General features: G+C 52.8%; 2 protein-coding genes across 2 annotated transcripts; both read right to left on the reverse strand.

Moving 5' to 3' along the window:
- Nucleotides 1–1215: 1215 nt before the first annotated feature.
- On the reverse strand, nucleotides 1216–6308 carry LOC126141545 (peptidyl-prolyl cis-trans isomerase G-like). Its single transcript, XM_049915258.1, has 8 exons — nucleotides 6234–6308; nucleotides 4241–4398; nucleotides 4047–4125; nucleotides 3760–3999; nucleotides 2883–3229; nucleotides 2452–2739; nucleotides 1931–2057; nucleotides 1216–1443 (listed from the first exon to the last, which is right to left on the reverse strand). The coding sequence occupies exons 1-8, from the start codon at nucleotides 6306–6308 to the stop codon at nucleotides 1216–1218; spliced, it is 1542 nt and encodes a 513-aa protein (XP_049771215.1).
- A 1562-nt stretch (nucleotides 6309–7870) lies between these two features.
- LOC126141546 (serine-aspartate repeat-containing protein I-like) lies at nucleotides 7871–8658 on the reverse strand. The gene is made up of 2 exons (XM_049915259.1): nucleotides 8446–8658; nucleotides 7871–8197 (listed from the first exon to the last, which is right to left on the reverse strand). The coding sequence occupies exons 1-2, from the start codon at nucleotides 8656–8658 to the stop codon at nucleotides 7871–7873; spliced, it is 540 nt and encodes a 179-aa protein (XP_049771216.1).
- Nucleotides 8659–16779: the final 8121 nt, after the last annotated feature.

Below are 16779 nucleotides of genomic sequence, written 5' to 3' on the forward strand. Positions count from 1 at the left end.
TAGTGACTGGGCAGCTGAGAGACGATCTTAATGATGCTAGTAAATGGAATAAGAAAACGAGGCGGCAGTACGGTAAGAGAAGGTGACAAACAATAAACGGAATGTACAAGAGCCGTGCACTGCTCAACAACTGAATTCACTTTTAATATATAATTCAAATGGTTCAAATGGTTATGAGGGCTATGGGACTTAACATCTGTCTTCATCAGTCCCCTATGACTTAGAACTACTTACACCTAACTAACCTAGGGACATCACACTCACCCATGCCCGAAATAGGATTGGAAACTTCTACCGTAGCGTTCGGGTGGTTCAAGACTGAAGTGCCTAGAACCGCTCGGCCACCCGGGCCAGCTAATATATAGTCATAACGAAGTTGTCACCTACTCGGAATCCTATTGCTCTAACTCTGTATTATAACTGAGAATATGTTCAAGGATTCTGCAGCAAACCGAAGTTTAGGTCTGTAATTTTGCGGGTCCGTTCTTTTACCTTAGTTATACATCAGACTCACATGCAATCTTTTTCAGTCGCTTGGGGCTTTATGCTGGGCGGGTGATTCACGACAAATGCAGGCCACGGATACTTTCCGGGTCTGGTGATTTATTTGCTTTCAAATCTTCCAGTTGTCTCTCTAAGCCACGGATATTTATAGCTATGTCGACCATACGGGTATCTGTCCGATGGTCAAATGACGATATGCTTTTACGATTCTCCAGTAGGAACTATTTCTTGAAGCCGATTGCTGCTTCGTGCAGGACTGCTGCTCTGTGCCGAATGCTGCTTCTTGCGGGACTGCTGCTTCGTGCCCGACTGTTGCTTCGTGCGGGACTGCTGCTCCGTGTCCGACTGCTGCTTCATGTGGGACTGCTGCTCCGTGGCAGTTTGCTGCTTTGTGCGGGGCTTCTGCTTCATGCCCGACTGCTGCTTCGTGCGGGACTGCTGCTTCGTGCACGACTGTTGCTTCGTGCGGGAATGCTGCTTCGTGCGGGACTGCTGCTTTGTGCCTTACTGCTGCTTCATGCGGGACTGCTGCTTCGTGCGGGACTGCTGCTCCTTGCCCGACTGCTGCTTCGTTCCCGACTGCTGCTTCGTGCGGGACTGCTGCTCCGTGCCTGACTAATTCTTCGTGAGGGACTGCTGCTCCGTGCCTGACTTGTGCTTCGTGCCCGACTGCTTCTTCGGTTGGGACTGCTGCTCCGTGGCCAACTGCTGCTATGTGCGGGACTGCTGCTTCGTATGGGACTGCTGCTCCGTGCCCGACTGCTGCTTCGTGCCCGACTGCTGCTTCGTGCGTGACTGCTGCTCCGTGCCTGACTGCTGCTTCGTGCGGTACTGCTGCTCTGTGCCCGACTGCTGCTTCGTGCCATACTGCTGCTTCGTGCGGGACTGCTGCTCCGTGCCCGACTGCTGCTTCGTGAGGGACTGCTCCTCCGTGCCTGACTAATGCTTCATGAGGAACTGCTGCTCCGTGCCTGACTGGTGCTTCGTGCCCAACTGCTGCTTCAGTCGGGACTGCTGCTCCGTGGCCGACTGCTGCTATGTGTAGGACTACTGCTTCGTATGGGACTGTTGCTCCATGCCCGACTGCTGCTTCGTGCAGGACTGCTGCTTTGTGCCCGACTGTTGCTTCATGCGGGACTGCTGCTTCATGAACGACTGCTTCTTCATGCGGGACTGCTGCTCCATGCCCGACTGCTGCTACGTGCTGGGCTGCTGCTCCGCGCCCGACTGCTGCTTCGTGCGGGACTGCTGCTTCGTGCCCGACTGCTGCCTCATGCGGGACTGCTGATTCGTGCCCGACTGCTGCTTCGTGCCCGACTGCTGCTTCATGCAGGACTGCTGGTTCGTGCCCGACTGTTGCATCGTGCAGGACTGCTGCGCCGTACCCGACTGCTGGTTCGTGCGGGACTCACTCTCTATTCCCGACTGCTGCTTCGCGCAGGACTGCTGCTCCGTGCCGACTGCTGCTTCGTGCGGGACTGCTGCTTCGTGCCCGACTGTTGCTTCGTGCGGGACTGCTGCTCCGTGTCCGACTGCTGCTTCGTGTGGGACTGCTGCACCGTGGCAGTTTGCTGCTTTGTGCGGGGGTTCTGCTTCGTGCCCGACTGCTGCTTCGTGTGGGACTGCTGCTTCGTGCACGACTGTTGCTTCGTGCGGGAATGCTGCTTCGTGCGGGACTGCTGCTCTGTGCCTGACTGCTGCTTCGTGCGGGACTGCTGCTTCGTGCGGGACTGCTGCTCCATGCCCGACTGCTGCTTCGTTCCCGACTGCTGCTTCGTGCGGGACTGCTGCTCTGTGCCTGACTAATGCTTCGTGAGGGACTGCTGCTCCGTGCCTGACTGGTGCTTCGTGCCCGACTGCTGCTTCAGACGGGACTGCTGCTCCGTGGCCGACTGCTGCTATGTGTGGGACTGCTGCTTCGTATGGGACTGCTGCTCCGTGCCCGACTGCTGCTTCGTGCCCGACTGCTGCTTCGTGCATGACTGCTGCTCCGTGCCTGACTGCTGCTTCGTGCGGGACTGCTGCTCCGTGCCCGACTGCTGCTTCGTGCCATACTGCTGCTTCATGAGGGACTGCTGCTCCGTGCCCGACTGCTTCTTCATGCGGGACTGCTGCTCCCTGCCCGACTGCTGCTTCGTGCGGGACTGCTGCTCCGTACCCGACTGCTGCTTCGTGCCCGACTGCTGCTTCATGCGGGACTGCTGCTCCGTGCCCGACTGCTGCTTCATGCGTGACCTTTGCTCCGTGCCCGACTGGTGCTTCGTGCACAATTAATGCTCCGTGCCCGATGGGTCTTCGTGGCCGACGGCTGCTTCGTACGGGACTGCTGCTCCGTGGCCGACTGCTGCTATGTGCGGGACTGCTGCTTCGTATGGGACTGTTGCTCCGTTCCCGACTGCTGCTCTGTGCCTGACTGCTGCTTCGAACCCGACTGCTGCTTGGTGCGGGACTGCTGCTCCGTGCCTGATTGCTGCTTCGTGCATATCTGCTGCTCCATTGCAGACTGCTGCTTCGTGCGAGAGTGCTGCTTTGTGCGGGACTGCTGCTCCATGCCCGACTGCTGCTTTGTGCCTGACTGCTGCTTCATTCGGGACTGCTGCTTCATGCGTGACTGCTGCTCCGTGCCTGACTGCTGCTTCGTGCGGTACTGCTGCTCTGTGCCCGACTGCTGCTTCGTGCCATACTGCTGCTTCGTGCGGGACTGCTGCTCCGTGCCCGACTGCTGCTTCGTGAGGGACTACTCCTCCATGCCTGACTAATGCTTCATGAGGAACTGCTGCTCCGTGCCTGACTGGTGCTTCGTGCCCGACTGCTGCTTCAGTCGGGACTGCTGCTCCGTGGCCGACTGCTGCTATGTGTAGGACTGCTGCTTCGTATGGGACTGTTGCTCCATGCCCGACTGCTGCTTCGTGCAGGACTGCTGCTTTGTGCCCGACTGTTGCTTCATGCGGGACTGCTGCTTCATGCACGACTGCTTCTTCATGCGGGACTGCTGCTCCATGCCCGACTGCTGCTACGTGCTGGGCTGCTGCTCCGCGCCCGACTGCAGCTTCGTGCGGGACTGCTGCTTCGTGCCCGACTGCTGCCTCATGCGGGACTGCTTACTCGTGCCCGACTGCTGCTTCGTGCAGGACTGCTGCTTCGTGCCCGACTGCTGCTTCGTGCAGGACTGCGGCTTCGTGCCCGACTGTTGCATCGTGCAGGACTGCTGCGCCGTACCCGACTGCTGGTTCGTGTGGGACTCCCTCTCTATACCCGACTGCTGCTGTGTGCAAGACTGCTGCTCCGTGCCGACTGCTGCTTCGTGCGGGACTGCTGCTTCGTGCCCGACTGTTGCTTCGTGCGGGACTGCTGCTCCGTGTCTGACTGCTGCTTCGTGTGGGACTGCTGCTCCGTGGCAGTTTGCTGCTTTGTGCGGGGCTTCTGCTTCGTGCCCGACTGCTGCTTCGTGCGGGACTGCTGCTCCATGCCCAACTGCTGCTTCGTTCCCGACTGCTGCTTCGTGCCCGACTGCTGCTTCATTCATGACTGCTACTCCGTGCCTGACTGCTGCTTTGTGCGGGACTGCTGCTCCGTGCCCGACTGCTGCTTCGTGCCATACTGCTGCTTCGTGCGGGACTGCTGCTCCGTGCCCGACTGCTGCTTCATGCGGGACTGCTGCTCCCTGCCCGACTGCAGCTTCGTGCGGGACTGCTGCTCCATGCCCGACTGCTGCTTCGTGCCATACTGCTGCTACGTGCGGGACTGCTGCTCCGTGCCCGACTGCTGCTTCCTGCGGGACTGCTGCTCCCTGCCCGACTGCTGCTTCGTGCCCGACTGCTGCTTCATGCGGGACTGCTGCTCCGTGCCCGACTGCTGCTTCATGCGTGACCTTTGCTCCGTGCCCGACTGGTGCTTTGTGCACAACTAATGCTCCGTGCCCGATGGGTCTTCGTGGCCGACGGCTGCTTCGTACGGGACTGCTGCTCCGTGGCCGACTGCTGCTATGTGCGGGACTGCTGCTTCGTATGGGACTGTTGCTCCGTTCCCGACTGCTGCTCTGTGCCTGACTGCTGCATCGAGCCCAACTGCTGCTTGGTGGGGGACTGCTGCTCCGTGCCTCATTGCTGCTTCGTGCTGGTCTGCTGCTCCATTGCTGACTGCTGCTTCGTGCGAGAGTCCTGCTTTGTGCGGGACTGCTGCTCCATGCCCGACTGCTGCTTTGTGCCTGACTGCTGCTTCATTCGGGACTGCTGCTTCGTGCGGGACTGCTGCTCTGTGCTCGACTGCTTCTTCTTGCGGGACTGCTGCTTCGTGCCCGACATTGGTTCGCGCCTGACTGACTTCCAGACAGACGACGTACCTGAAATTCTATCGGTCGCTCCAGAAATAGTGCGACAGCGCACTTACCTAAAGTGCTGCTGCTGCCACTCACAGGCAGGTAAGTCCGGAACATAGTGACTGGGCAGGTGAGAGACGATCTTAATGATGCTAGTAAATGGAATAAGAAAACGAGGCGGCAGTACAGTAAGAGAAGGTGACAAACAATAAACGGAATGTACAAGAGCCGTGCACTGCTCAACAACTGAATTCACTTTTAATATATAATTCAAATGGTTCAAATGGTTATGAGGGCTATGGGACTTAACATCTGTCTTCATCAGTCCCCTATGACTTAGAACTACTTACACCTAACTAACCTAGGGACATCACACTCACCCATGCCCGAAATAGGATTGGAAACTTCTACCGTAGCGTTCGGGTGGTTCAAGACTGAAGAGCCTAGAACCGCTCGGCCACCCGGGCCAGCTAATATATAGTCATAACGAAGTTGTCACCTACTCGGAATCCTATTGCTCTAACTCTGTATTATAACTGAGAATATGTTCAAGGATTCTGCAGCAAACCGAAGTTTAGGTCTGTAATTTTGCGGGTCCGTTCTTTTACCTTAGTTATACATCAGACTCACATGCAATCTTTTTCAGTCGCTTGGGGCTTTATGCTGGGCGGGTGATTCACGACAAATGCAGGCCACGGATACTTTCCGGGTCTGGTGATTTATTTGCTTTCAAATCTTCCAGTTGTCTCTCTAAGCCATGGATATTTATAGCTATGTCGACCATACGGGTATCTGTCCGATGGTCAAATGACGATATGCTTTTACGATTCTCCAGTAGGAACTATTTCTTGAAGCCGATTGCTGCTTCGTGCAGGACTGCTGCTCTGTGCCGAATGCTGCTTCTTGCGGGACTGCTGCTTCGTGCCCGACTGTTGCTTCGTGCGGGACTGCTGCTCCGTGTCCGACTGCTGCTTCATGTGGGACTGCTGCTCCGTGGCAGTTTGCTGCTTTGTGCGGGGCTTCTGCTTCATGCCCGACTGCTGCTTCGTGCGGGACTGCTGCTTCGTGCACGACTGTTGCTTCGTGCGGGAATGCTGCTTCGTGCGGGACTGCTGCTTTGTGCCTTACTGCTGCTTCATGCGGGACTGCTGCTTCGTGCGGGACTGCTGCTCCTTGCCCGACTGCTGCTTCGTTCCCGACTGCTGCTTCGTGCGGGACTGCTGCTCCGTGCCTGACTAATTCTTCGTGAGGGACTGCTGCTCCGTGCCTGACTTGTGCTTCGTGCCCGCCTGCTTCTTCGGTTGGGACTGCTGCTCCGTGGCCAACTGCTGCTATGTGCGGGACTGCTGCTTCGTATGGGACTGCTGCTCCGTGCCCGACTGCTGCTTCGTGCCCGACTGCTGCTTCGTGCGTGACTGCTGCTCCGTGCCTGACTGCTGCTTCGTGCGGTACTGCTGCTCTGTGCCCGACTGCTGCTTCGTGCCATACTGCTGCTTCGTGCGGGACTGCTGCTCCGTGCCCGACTGCTGCTTCGTGAGGGACTGCTCCTCCGTGCCTGACTAATGCTTCATGAGGAACTGCTGCTCCGTGCCTGACTGGTGCTTCGTGCCCAACTGCTGCTTCAGTCGGGACTGCTGCTCCGTGGCCGACTGCTGCTATGTGTAGGACTACTGCTTCGTATGGGACTGTTGCTCCATGCCCGACTGCTGCTTCGTGCAGGACTGCTGCTTTGTGCCCGACTGTTGCTTCATGCGGGACTGCTGCTTCATGAACGACTGCTTCTTCATGCGGGACTGCTGCTCCATGCCCGACTTCTGCTACGTGCTGGGCTGCTGCTCCGCGCCCGACTGCTGCTTCGTGCGGGACTGCTGCTTCGTGCCCGACTGCTGCCTCATGCGGGACTGCTGATTCGTGCCCGACTGCTGCTTCGTGCCCGACTGCTGCTTCGTGCAGGACTGCTGGTTCGTGCCCGACTGTTGCATCGTGCAGGACTGCTGCGCCGTACCCGACTGCTGGTTCGTGCGGGACTCACTCTCTATTCCTGACTGCTGCTTCGTGCAGGACTGCTGCTCCGTGCCGACTGCTGCTTCGTGCGGGACTGCTGCTTCGTGCCCGACTGTTGCTTCGTGCGGGACTGCTGCTCCGTGTCCGACTGCTGCTTCGTGTGGGACTGCTGCACCGTGGCAGTTTGCTGCTTTGTGCGGGGCTTCTGCTTCGTGCCCGACTGCTGCTTCGTGCGGGACTGCTGCTTCGTGCACGACTGTTTCTTCGTGCGGGAATGCTGCTTCGTGCGGGACTGCTGCTCTGTGCCTGACTGCTGCTTCGTGCGGGACTGCTGCTTCGTGCGGGACTGCTGCTCCATGCCCGACTGCTGCTTCGTTCCCGACTGCTGCTTCGTGCGGGACTGCTGCTCTGTGCCTGACTAATGCTTCGTGAGGGACTGCTGCTCCGTGCCTGACTGGTGCTTCGTGCCCGACTGCTGCTTCAGACGGGACTGCTGCTCCGTGGCCGACTGCTGCTATGTGTGGGACTGCTGCTTCGTATGGGACTGCTGCTCCGTGCCCGACTGCTGCTTCGTGCCCGACTGCTGCTTCGTGCATGACTGCTGCTCCGTGCCTGACTGCTGCTTCATGCGGGACTGCTGCTCCGTGCCCGACTGCTGCTTCGTGCCCGACTGCTGCTTCGTGCGGGACTGCTGCTCCGTGCCCGACTGCTGCTTCATGCGGGACTGCTGCTCCCTGCCCGACTGCTGCTTCGTGCGGGACTGCTGCTCCGTACCCGACTGCTGCTTCGTGCCCGACTGCTGCTTCATGCGGGACTGCTGCTCCGTGCCCGACTGCTGCTTCATGCGTGACCTTTGCTCCGTGCCCGACTGGTGCTTCGTGCACAACTAATGCTCCGTGCCCGATGGGTCTTCGTGGCCGACGGCTGCTTCGTACGGGACTGCTGCTCCGTGGCCGACTGCTGCTATGTGCGGGACTGCTGCTTCGTATGGGACTGTTGCTCCGTTCCCGACTGCTGCTCTGTGCCTGACTGCTGCTTCGAACCCTACTGCTGCTTGGTGCGGGACTGCTGCTCCGTGCCTGATTGCTGCTTCGTGCAGGTCTGCTGCTCCATTGCTGACTGCTGCTTCGTGCGAGAGTGCTGCTTTGTGCTTGACTGCTGCTCCATGCCCGACTGCTGCTTTGTGCCTGACTGCTGCTTCATTCGGGACTGCTGCTTCGTGCGTGACTGCTGCTCCGTGCCTGACTGCTGCTTCGTGCGGTACTGCTGCTCTGTGCCCGACTGCTGCTTCGTGCCATAGTGCTGCTTCGTGCGGGACTGCTGCTCCGTGCCCGACTGCTGCTTCGTGAGGGACTGCTCCTCCGTGCCTGACTAATGCTTCATGAGGAACTGCTGCTCCGTGCCTGACTGGTGCTTCGTGCCCGACTGCTGCTTCAGTCGGGACTGCTGCTCCGTGGCCGACTGCTGCTATGTGTAGGACTGCTGCTTCGTATGGGACTGTTGCTCCATGCCCGACTGCTGCTACGTGCAGGACTGCTGCTTTGTGCCCGACTGTTGCTTCATGTGGGACTGCTGCTTCATGCACGACTGCTTCTTCATGCGGGACTGCTGCTCCATGCCCGACTGCTGCTGTGTGCAGGACTGCTGCTCCGTGCCGACTGCTGCTTCGTGCGGGACTGCTGCTTCGTGCCCGACTGTTGCTTCGTGCGGGACTGCTGCTCCGTGTCTGACTGCTGCTTCGTGTGGGACTGCTGCTCCGTGGCAGTTTGCTGCTTTGTGCGGGGCTTCTGCTTCGTGCCCGACTGCTGCTTCGTGCGGGACTGCTGCTCCATGCCCAACTGCTGCTTCGTTCCCGACTGCTGCTTCGTGCGGGACTGCTGCTCTGTGCCTGACTAATGCTTCGTGAGGGACTGCTGCTCCGTGCCTGACTGGTGCTTCGTGCCCGACTGCTGCTTCAGACGGGACTGCTGCTCCGTGGCCGACTGCTGCTATGTGTGGGACTGCTGCTTCGTATGGGACTGCTGCTCCGTGCCCGACTGCTGCTTCGTGCCCGACTGCTGCTTCATTCATGACTGCTGCTCCATGCCTGACTGCTGCTTCGTGCGGGACTGCTGCTCCGTGCCCGACTGCTGCTTCGTGCCATACTGCTGCTTCGTGCGGGACTGCTGCTCCGTGCCCGACTGCTGCTTCATGCGGGACTGCTGCTCCCTGCCCGACTGCAGCTTCGTGCGGGACTGCTGCTCCGTGCCCGACTGCTGCTTCGTGCCATACTGCTGCTACGTGCGGGACTGCTGCTCCATGCCCGACTGCTGCTTCCTGCGGGACTGCTGCTCCCTGCCCGACTGCTGCTTCGTGCCCGACTGCTGCTTCGTGCGGGACTGCTGCTCCATGCCCAACTGCTGCTTCGTTCCCGACTGCTGCTTCGTGCGGGACTGCTGCTCTGTGCCTGACTAATGCTTCGTGAGGGACTGCTGCTCCGTGCCTGACTGGTGCTTCGTGCCCGACTGCTGCTTCAGACGGGACTGCTGCTCCGTGGCCGACTGCTGCTATGTGTGGGACTGCTGCTTCGTATGGGACTGCTGCTCCGTGCCCGACTGCTGCTTCGTGCCCGACTGCTGCTTCATTCATGACTGCTGCTCCGTGCCTGACTGCTGCTTCGTGCGGGACTGCTGCTCCGTGCCCGACTGCTGCTTCGTGCCATACTGCTGCTTCGTGCGGGACTGCTGCTCCGTGCCCGACTGCTGCTTCATGCGGGACTGCTGCTCCCTGCCCGACTGCAGCTTCGTGCGGGACTGCTGCTCCGTGCCCGACTGCTGCTTCGTGCCATACTGCTGCTACGTGCGGGACTGCTGCTCCGTGCCCGACTGCTGCTTCCTGCGGGACTGCTGCTCCCTGCCCGACTGCTGCTCCGCGCCCGACTGCTGCTTCATGCGTGACCTTTGCTCCGTGCCCGACTGGTGCTTTGTGCACAACTAATGCTCCGTGCCCGATGGGTCTTCGTGGCCGACGGCTGCTTCGTACGGGACTGCTGCTCCGTGGCCGACTGCTGCTATGTGCGGGACTGCTGCTTCGTATGGGACTGTTGCTCCGTTCCCGACTGCTGCTCTGTGCCTGACTGCTGCTTCGAGCCCAACTGCTGCTTGGTGGGGGACTGCTGCTCCGTGCCTGATTGCTGCTTCGTGCAGGTCTGCTGCTCCATTGCTGACTGCTGCTTCGTGCGAGAGTCCTGCTTTGTGCGGGACTGCTGCTCCATGCCCGACTGCTGCTTTGTGCCTGACTGCTGCTTCATTCGGGACTGCTGCTTCGTGCGGGACTGCTGCTCTGTGCTCGACTGCTTCTTCTTGCGGGACTGCTGCTTCGTGCCCGACATTGGTTCGCGCCTGACTGACTTCCAGACAGACGACGTACCTGAAATTCTATCGGTCGCTCCAGAAATAGTGTGACAGCGCACTTACCTAAAGTGCTGCTGCTGCCACTCACAGGCAGGTAAGTCCGGAACATTGTGACTGGGCAGGTGAGAGACAATCTTAATGATGCTAGTAAATGGAATAAGAAAACGAGGCGGCAGTACGGTAAGAGAAGGTGACAAACAATAAACGGAATGTACAAGAGCCGTGCACTGCTCAACAACTGAATTCACTTTTAATATATAATTCAAATGGTTCAAATGGTTATGAGGGCTATGGGACTTAACATCTGTCTTCATCAGTCCCCTATGACTTAGAACTACTTACACCTAACTAACCTAGGGACATCACACTCACCCATGCCCGAAATAGGATTGGAAACTTCTACCGTAGCGTTCGGGTGGTTCAAGACTGAAGAGCCTAGAACCGCTCGGCCACCCGGGCCAGCTAATATATAGTCATAACGAAGTTGTCACCTACTCGGAATCCTATTGCTCTAACTCTGTATTATAACTGAGAATATGTTCAAGGATTCTGCAGCAAACCGAAGTTTAGGTCTGTAATTTTGCGGGTCCGTTCTTTTACCTTAGTTATACATCAGACTCACATGCAATCTTTTTCAGTCGCTTGGGGCTTTATGCTGGGCGGGTGATTCACGACAAATGCAGGCCACGGATACTTTCCGGGTCTGGTGATTTATTTGCTTTCAAATCTTCCAGTTGTCTCTCTAAGCCACGGATATTTATAGCTATGTCGACCATACGGGTATCTGTCCGATGGTCAAATGACGATATGCTTTTACGATTCTCCAGTAGGAACTATTTCTTGAAGCCGAAATTTAAAACTTCGGATTTCTACATCTACATCTACCTACATACTCCGCAATCCACCATACGGTTCGTGGCGGATTGTATCTCGTACCACAACTACCATATTCTCTCCCTGTTCCACTCCCAAACAGGATGAGGGAAAAATGACTGCCTATATGTCTCTGTACGAGCCCTATTCTCTCGTATGTTATCTTTGTGGTCTTTCCGTGAAATATAAGTTGGCGGCAGTAAAATTGTACTGCAGTCAGCCTCAAATGCTGGTTCTCTAAATTTCCTCAGTAGCGATTCACGAAAAGAACGCCTCATTTCCTCCAGAGACTCCCACCCGTGTTCCTGAAGCATTTCCGTAACACTCGCATGGTGATCAAACCTACCATTAACAAATCTAGCAGCCCACCTCTGAACTGCTTCTATGTCCTCCCTCAATCCGACCTGATAGGGATCCCAAACGCTCGAGCAGTACTCAAGAATAGGTCGTATTAGTGTTTTATAAGCGAACTCCTTTACAGATGAACCACATGTTCCCAAAATTCTACCAATGAACCGATGACGACTATCCGCCTTCCACATAACTGCCATTACATGCTTATCCCACTTCATATCGCTCGGCAATGTTACGCCCAAATATTTAATCGACGTGACTGTGTCGAGCGCTACACTATTAATGGAGTATTCTAACATTACGGGATTCTTTTCCTATTCATCTGCATTAATTTACATTTATCTATATTTAGAGTTAGCTACCATTCTTTACACAATCACAAATCCTATCCAAATCATCTTGTATCCTCCTAAAGTCATTCAACGACGACACCTTCCCGTACACCACAGCATCATCAGCAAAGAGCCGCGTATTGCTATCCACCCTATCGAAAAGATCATTTATGTAGATAGAAAACACCAGTGGACCTACCACACTTCCGTGGGGCATTCCAGATTTCGTTTTGTTACCTTAAACTGCTACACCAGACTGGTCACAAAGGGACTGACGTTCCTTACTCCCACTTAGCCATATTCTCGGGTCCTCTGCCACATCTATTGCTAAGCTGTGACTCACTTCTGTAAAAGGGTTTTGCTCCATTCGTAACTTCTCTGAAATTTAGTGTAAACTTATTTGAAGAAAAATGCCCTCTTTCCCTGTTCTAGTCCTTCTGTGTGCTATCCTACTTACCGCATCAGTTATCTGTTATTTTGCTATCAAGGCAGCACAAGTCAGCACAGCACTTTTGTCTTCGTCGCAACTAACAAAATTTATTTATTGTTATTAATCCCTATCATTCTCTTAGTTCATTCTCCGTCCGTATACTGTTTTTATTTGACCGTTCACTCTGTTCAACAGGTCCTGTAATTCTTATTTTCACCGAGAACATCAATCTCTTAAACGAATCTAATCGTTGCTTTCCATTCACTCTGAAACTCAGTCCCACTCCTGAGACTCTTTTTTTATTTACGTTATTGTTTCTCCGACGTTGGCATTGATCAGTAGGAGAGAAAGATTGAAATCCTGTTTCTAGGTATTCCATTCGCATTATTTCCTCTCGGTTCCTCTGCAAAATGTGGATTATTCACTTTTCTCTATTGCTTGTACCTGTTTTTCTGGTAGCTAGAGACATACATCGACTACTCGTCATGGACAGCCTGCTGTTGTCCGTACGGAACATGGTCTCCAGTAGTACGTACATTATTGGAGCCATTACTGTGGGTTGACATCTACTGTAAAGTATAAACTGATAAATCTACCCTTTCCATTATGCAGAGTCCCAATTTCAGCTTGCATAATTTTACGTTAGCAAACATTTTTTATAGGTTGATATATTCTGTGAAAGTGACTAGAATTATCTTAATTATTGGCTCTATTACCAAAGACAACATCCGACCTGTCTCTCTGGCAGCTTTCATTTTCCTGTCACTCGGACTGTCATCTAACAGATCTTCAGTTTTCTTTTTCGTTCTTCGATGCTCCGTTGTTGTGAGTAATTTCGAGGCAGTGACTGTTGAGCTGATTGCACAAATGCTTTTGTATTTATCTTCCGTTTGGTATAATCAAGAATGTGTCGTTGACATTCTCCCAGAAGGCTGGTGGTTTGTCTCTTTTCTTATGTATTGCACCAGTATCAAGTCAGTTAACTGTGAATCATTTTCCTAAAGAACACACGTGGTACAAAATTGATAACGATTTAACGAAACGTAACTCTACAGCTATGACAGTGGCAGACTGAAAAGCTCAACGATAGAGATCTATTGAAGCATACACCTTTATTGCTAAGATAACGTTTCACCGTTGAAGTGGAAATAATCCAAATATAATAGAAAACCTGTTTAATTAATCAAATAAGATTGCTACGCACAATAACAGTGAGGCATCTGTTAGGACACCGTCAAACACCACGCATTACCTTCGTAATATGCGCCGCTATGATTTATATTGTTGTTTGAAAAAAAAATTAAGGTAATCAAAACCTATCACAATTTAAATTCTATCGAAGTTGTGAGTAAACGGATGGTACGAGTAGAAAGAGTGAGGTAATTTTCTGTAGGAATTACCAGCAACTTAGTTAATAGAGAATTCTAGGCACCATTGACAATTTATTGAAACTGGAAAGTCTCACTAAATTTATTTTCATTTTTTGATAGCCATGCGTCGTACAATCTACCGCAATACTGCGAATTAATCTGTACCTTTTTGTATCTATACTTCGCGTACCACGTTACGCTGTGTGACGGAAGGTAATTCTAGTACCACTATCTGATATCCCTTTTCTCTTTCCAACCGCGAATGGCTCTGTAATTCCTCGACTTTGTCGTTGTTTTATTTTGTGAGACGCATGTGGGAGGAGGTAATATGTGGGCCAACTGTTCCCGGAACTTCTCCTTCCTCTCTGAATTTCCACGGTAGACCTCTCTCCGCGACGCACAACGACTCTTGCGTAGCTTCTGCTACTGCAGTTTGGTGAGAACTTCTGTAGTACCCTCGCGGCGACTGAACGACCCCCGTACGAAGAGCGCTGCTCTTTGTTGGATTTTTCCTTAATATTATTCCTATGAATATCAGGCTGGCATCTGTTTTTCCTGCTTCTGCATTACGTTGTCATTTCAATTTAGGAGCCTACAGATAGCTACACCCAGGTATTTTACGGTAGCGATTTGTGACCAATGGCGTAATTGTACAGGAGTGTACTTCTTCGCCTATTTATTGGTTTTATTTTGCATTTATTTGCATTCAGGTGAACATTCAGTCTCTACTCCACTAACCAATCACCTGCGCTACTTGTTGCAGGACGCTACAATGTGTTGGCGCTGCTACCTGATTACTGAGAACTACGTCATCTGCAAACAGCCCCGTGGAGCTTATCATGCTCTCCTCTAGTTCATTTACATATAATGTAAACAGTAGCGGTTCTATCACAGTTCCTTGGTTATTCCTCAACTTAATTATGAGGTCAGCTTTCCAGGAAATGCACTGAGGATAGTTTCTTTTAGAAACTTGCGATGTCAGCACATCCCGGTGTCACCGTTTCCTACCTGGGGCAATTGTACTTGTTGTAATCGAGGTCATCCTCTTCCCCCTCTTGTTTAGCTTTTGGGGGTAATCTACATCTACATCTACATTTATACTCCGCAAGCCACCCAACGGTGTGGCGGAGGGCACTTTGCGTGCCACTGTTATTACCTCCCTTTCCTGTTCCAGTCGCGTATGGTTCGCGGGAAGAAGGACTGCTGGAAAGCCTTCGTGCGCGCTCGAATGTCTCTAATTTTACATTCGTGATTCCTCGGGATTTATAAATAGGGGGAAGCAATATATTCGATATCTCATCCAGAAACGCACCCTCTCGAAACCTGGACAGCAAGCTACACCGTGATGCAGAGCGCCTCTCTTCGAGAGCATGCCAGTTGAGTTTGTTATTGTTGTTGTTGTGGTGTTCAGTCCTGAGACTGGCTTGATGCAGCTCTCCACGCTACTCTATCCTGGGCAAGCTTCTTCATCTCCCTGTACGTACTGCAGCCTAAATCCCTCAGCTTAGTGTATTCAGCTCTTGGTATCCCTCTACGATTTTTACCCTCCACGCTGCCCTTCAATGCTAAATTGGTGATCCCTTGATGCCTCAGAACATGTCCTACCAACCGATCCCTTCTTCTAGTCAAGTTGTGCCACAAACTCCTCTTCTCCTCAATCCTATTCAGTACCTCCTCATTAGTTATGTGATCTACCCATCTAATCTTCAGCATTCTTCTGTAGCGCCACATTTCGAAAGCTTCTATTCTCTTCTTGTCCACACTAGTTATCGTTGATGTTTCACTTCCATACATGGCTACACTCCATACATATACTTTCAGAAACGACTTCCTGACACTTAAATCTATTCTCGATGTTAACAAATTCCTCTTCCTCAGAAACGCTTTCCTTGCCATTGCCAGTCTACATTTTATATGGTCTCTACTTCGACCATCATGTTATTTTGCTCCCCAAATAGCAAAATTCCTTTACTACTTTAAGTGTCTCATTTTCTAATCTAATTCCCTCAGCATCACCCGACTTAATTCGACTACATTCCATTATCCTCGTTTGGCTTTTGTTGATGTTCATCTTATATCCTCCTTTCAAGCCACTGTCCATTCCGTTCAACTGCTCTCCAAGTCCTTTGCTGTCTCTGATAGAATTACAATGTCATCGGTGAACCTCAAAGTTTTTAATTCTTCTCCATGGATTCGAATACCTAATATTTTTCTTTTGTTTTCTTTACTGCTTGCTCAATATAATGATTGTACAACATCGGGGAGAGGCTACAACCCTGTCTCACTCCCTTCCCAACCACTGCTTCCCTTTCATGTCCCTGGACTCTTATAAAATTCCATCTGGTTTCTGTACTAATTGTAAATAGCCTTTCGCTCCCTGTATTTTACCCTGCCACCTTCAGAATTTGAAAGAGAGTATTCCAGTCAACATTGTCGAAAGCTTTCTCTAAGTCTGCAAATGCTAGAAACGTAGGTTTGCCTTTTCTTAACCTAGCTTCTAATATAAGTCGCAGGGTCAGTAATGCCTCACGTATTCCAGTATTTCTACGGAATCCCAACTGATCTTCCCCAAGGTCGGCTTCTACCAATTTTTCCATTCGTCTTTAACGAATTCGCGTTAGTATTTTGGAGCCGTGAATTATTAAACTGATAGTTGGGTAATTTTCACATCTGTCAACGCCTGCTTTCTTTGGGATTGGAATTATTATATTGTTCTTGAAGTCTGAGGGTATTTCGCCTGTCTCATATATTTTGCTCACCAGATGGTAGTGTTCTGTCAGGACTGGCTCTCCCGATTCTGTCAGTAGTTCTGATGGAATGTTGTCTACTCCCGGGGCCTTGTTTCGACTAAGGTCTTTCAGTGCTCTCTCAAACTCTTCACGCAGTTTCATATCTCCCATTTCATCTTCATCTACATCCTCTTCCATTTCTATAACATTGCCCTCAAGTACATCGCCCTTGTATAGACCCTCTATACACTCCTTCCACCTTTGTGCTTACCCCTTTTTGCTTAGAACTGGGTTTCCATCTGAGCTCTTGATATTCATTCAAATGGCTCTCTTTACTCCAAAGGTCTCTTTACTTTTCCTGTAGGCAGTATGGGTCTTACCCCTAGTGAGATAAGCCTCTACATCCTTACATTTGTCCTCTAGCCATGACTGCTTAGCCATTTTGCACTTCCTGTCGGTGTCATTTTTGATAC

Source organism: Schistocerca cancellata, unplaced genomic scaffold, assembly GCF_023864275.1.
Source record: "Schistocerca cancellata isolate TAMUIC-IGC-003103 unplaced genomic scaffold, iqSchCanc2.1 HiC_scaffold_718, whole genome shotgun sequence".
Lineage (NCBI taxonomy): Eukaryota > Metazoa > Arthropoda > Insecta > Orthoptera > Acrididae > Schistocerca > Schistocerca cancellata.

What these genes read in the sequence shown, in the direction of transcription:
- LOC126141546 (XM_049915259.1), bottom strand. Translation starts at nt 8,658, where the DNA reads ATGGAGCAGCAGTCCCGCACGAAGCAGCAGTCGGGCACGAAGCAGAAG. An exon ending in CTGCACACAGCAGCAGTCGG is followed by an intron (nt 8,198 to 8,445) that starts GCATGGAGCAGC and finishes ATGAAGCATTAG; the next exon opens with TCAGGCACGGAGGAGCAGTC.
- LOC126141545 (XM_049915258.1), bottom strand. Translation starts at nt 6,308, where the DNA reads ATGGCACGAAGCAGCAGTCGGGCACAGAGCAGCAGTACCGCACGAAGC. An exon ending in TTGCACACAGCAGCAGTCGG is followed by an intron (nt 3,230 to 3,759) that starts GTATAGAGAGGG and finishes TCCCTCACGAAG; the next exon opens with CAGCAGTCGGGCACGGAGCA. An exon ending in CAGTCCTGCGCGAAGCAGCA is followed by an intron (nt 1,444 to 1,930) that starts GTCGGGAATAGA and finishes ATGAAGCATTAG; the next exon opens with TCAGGCACGGAGGAGCAGTC.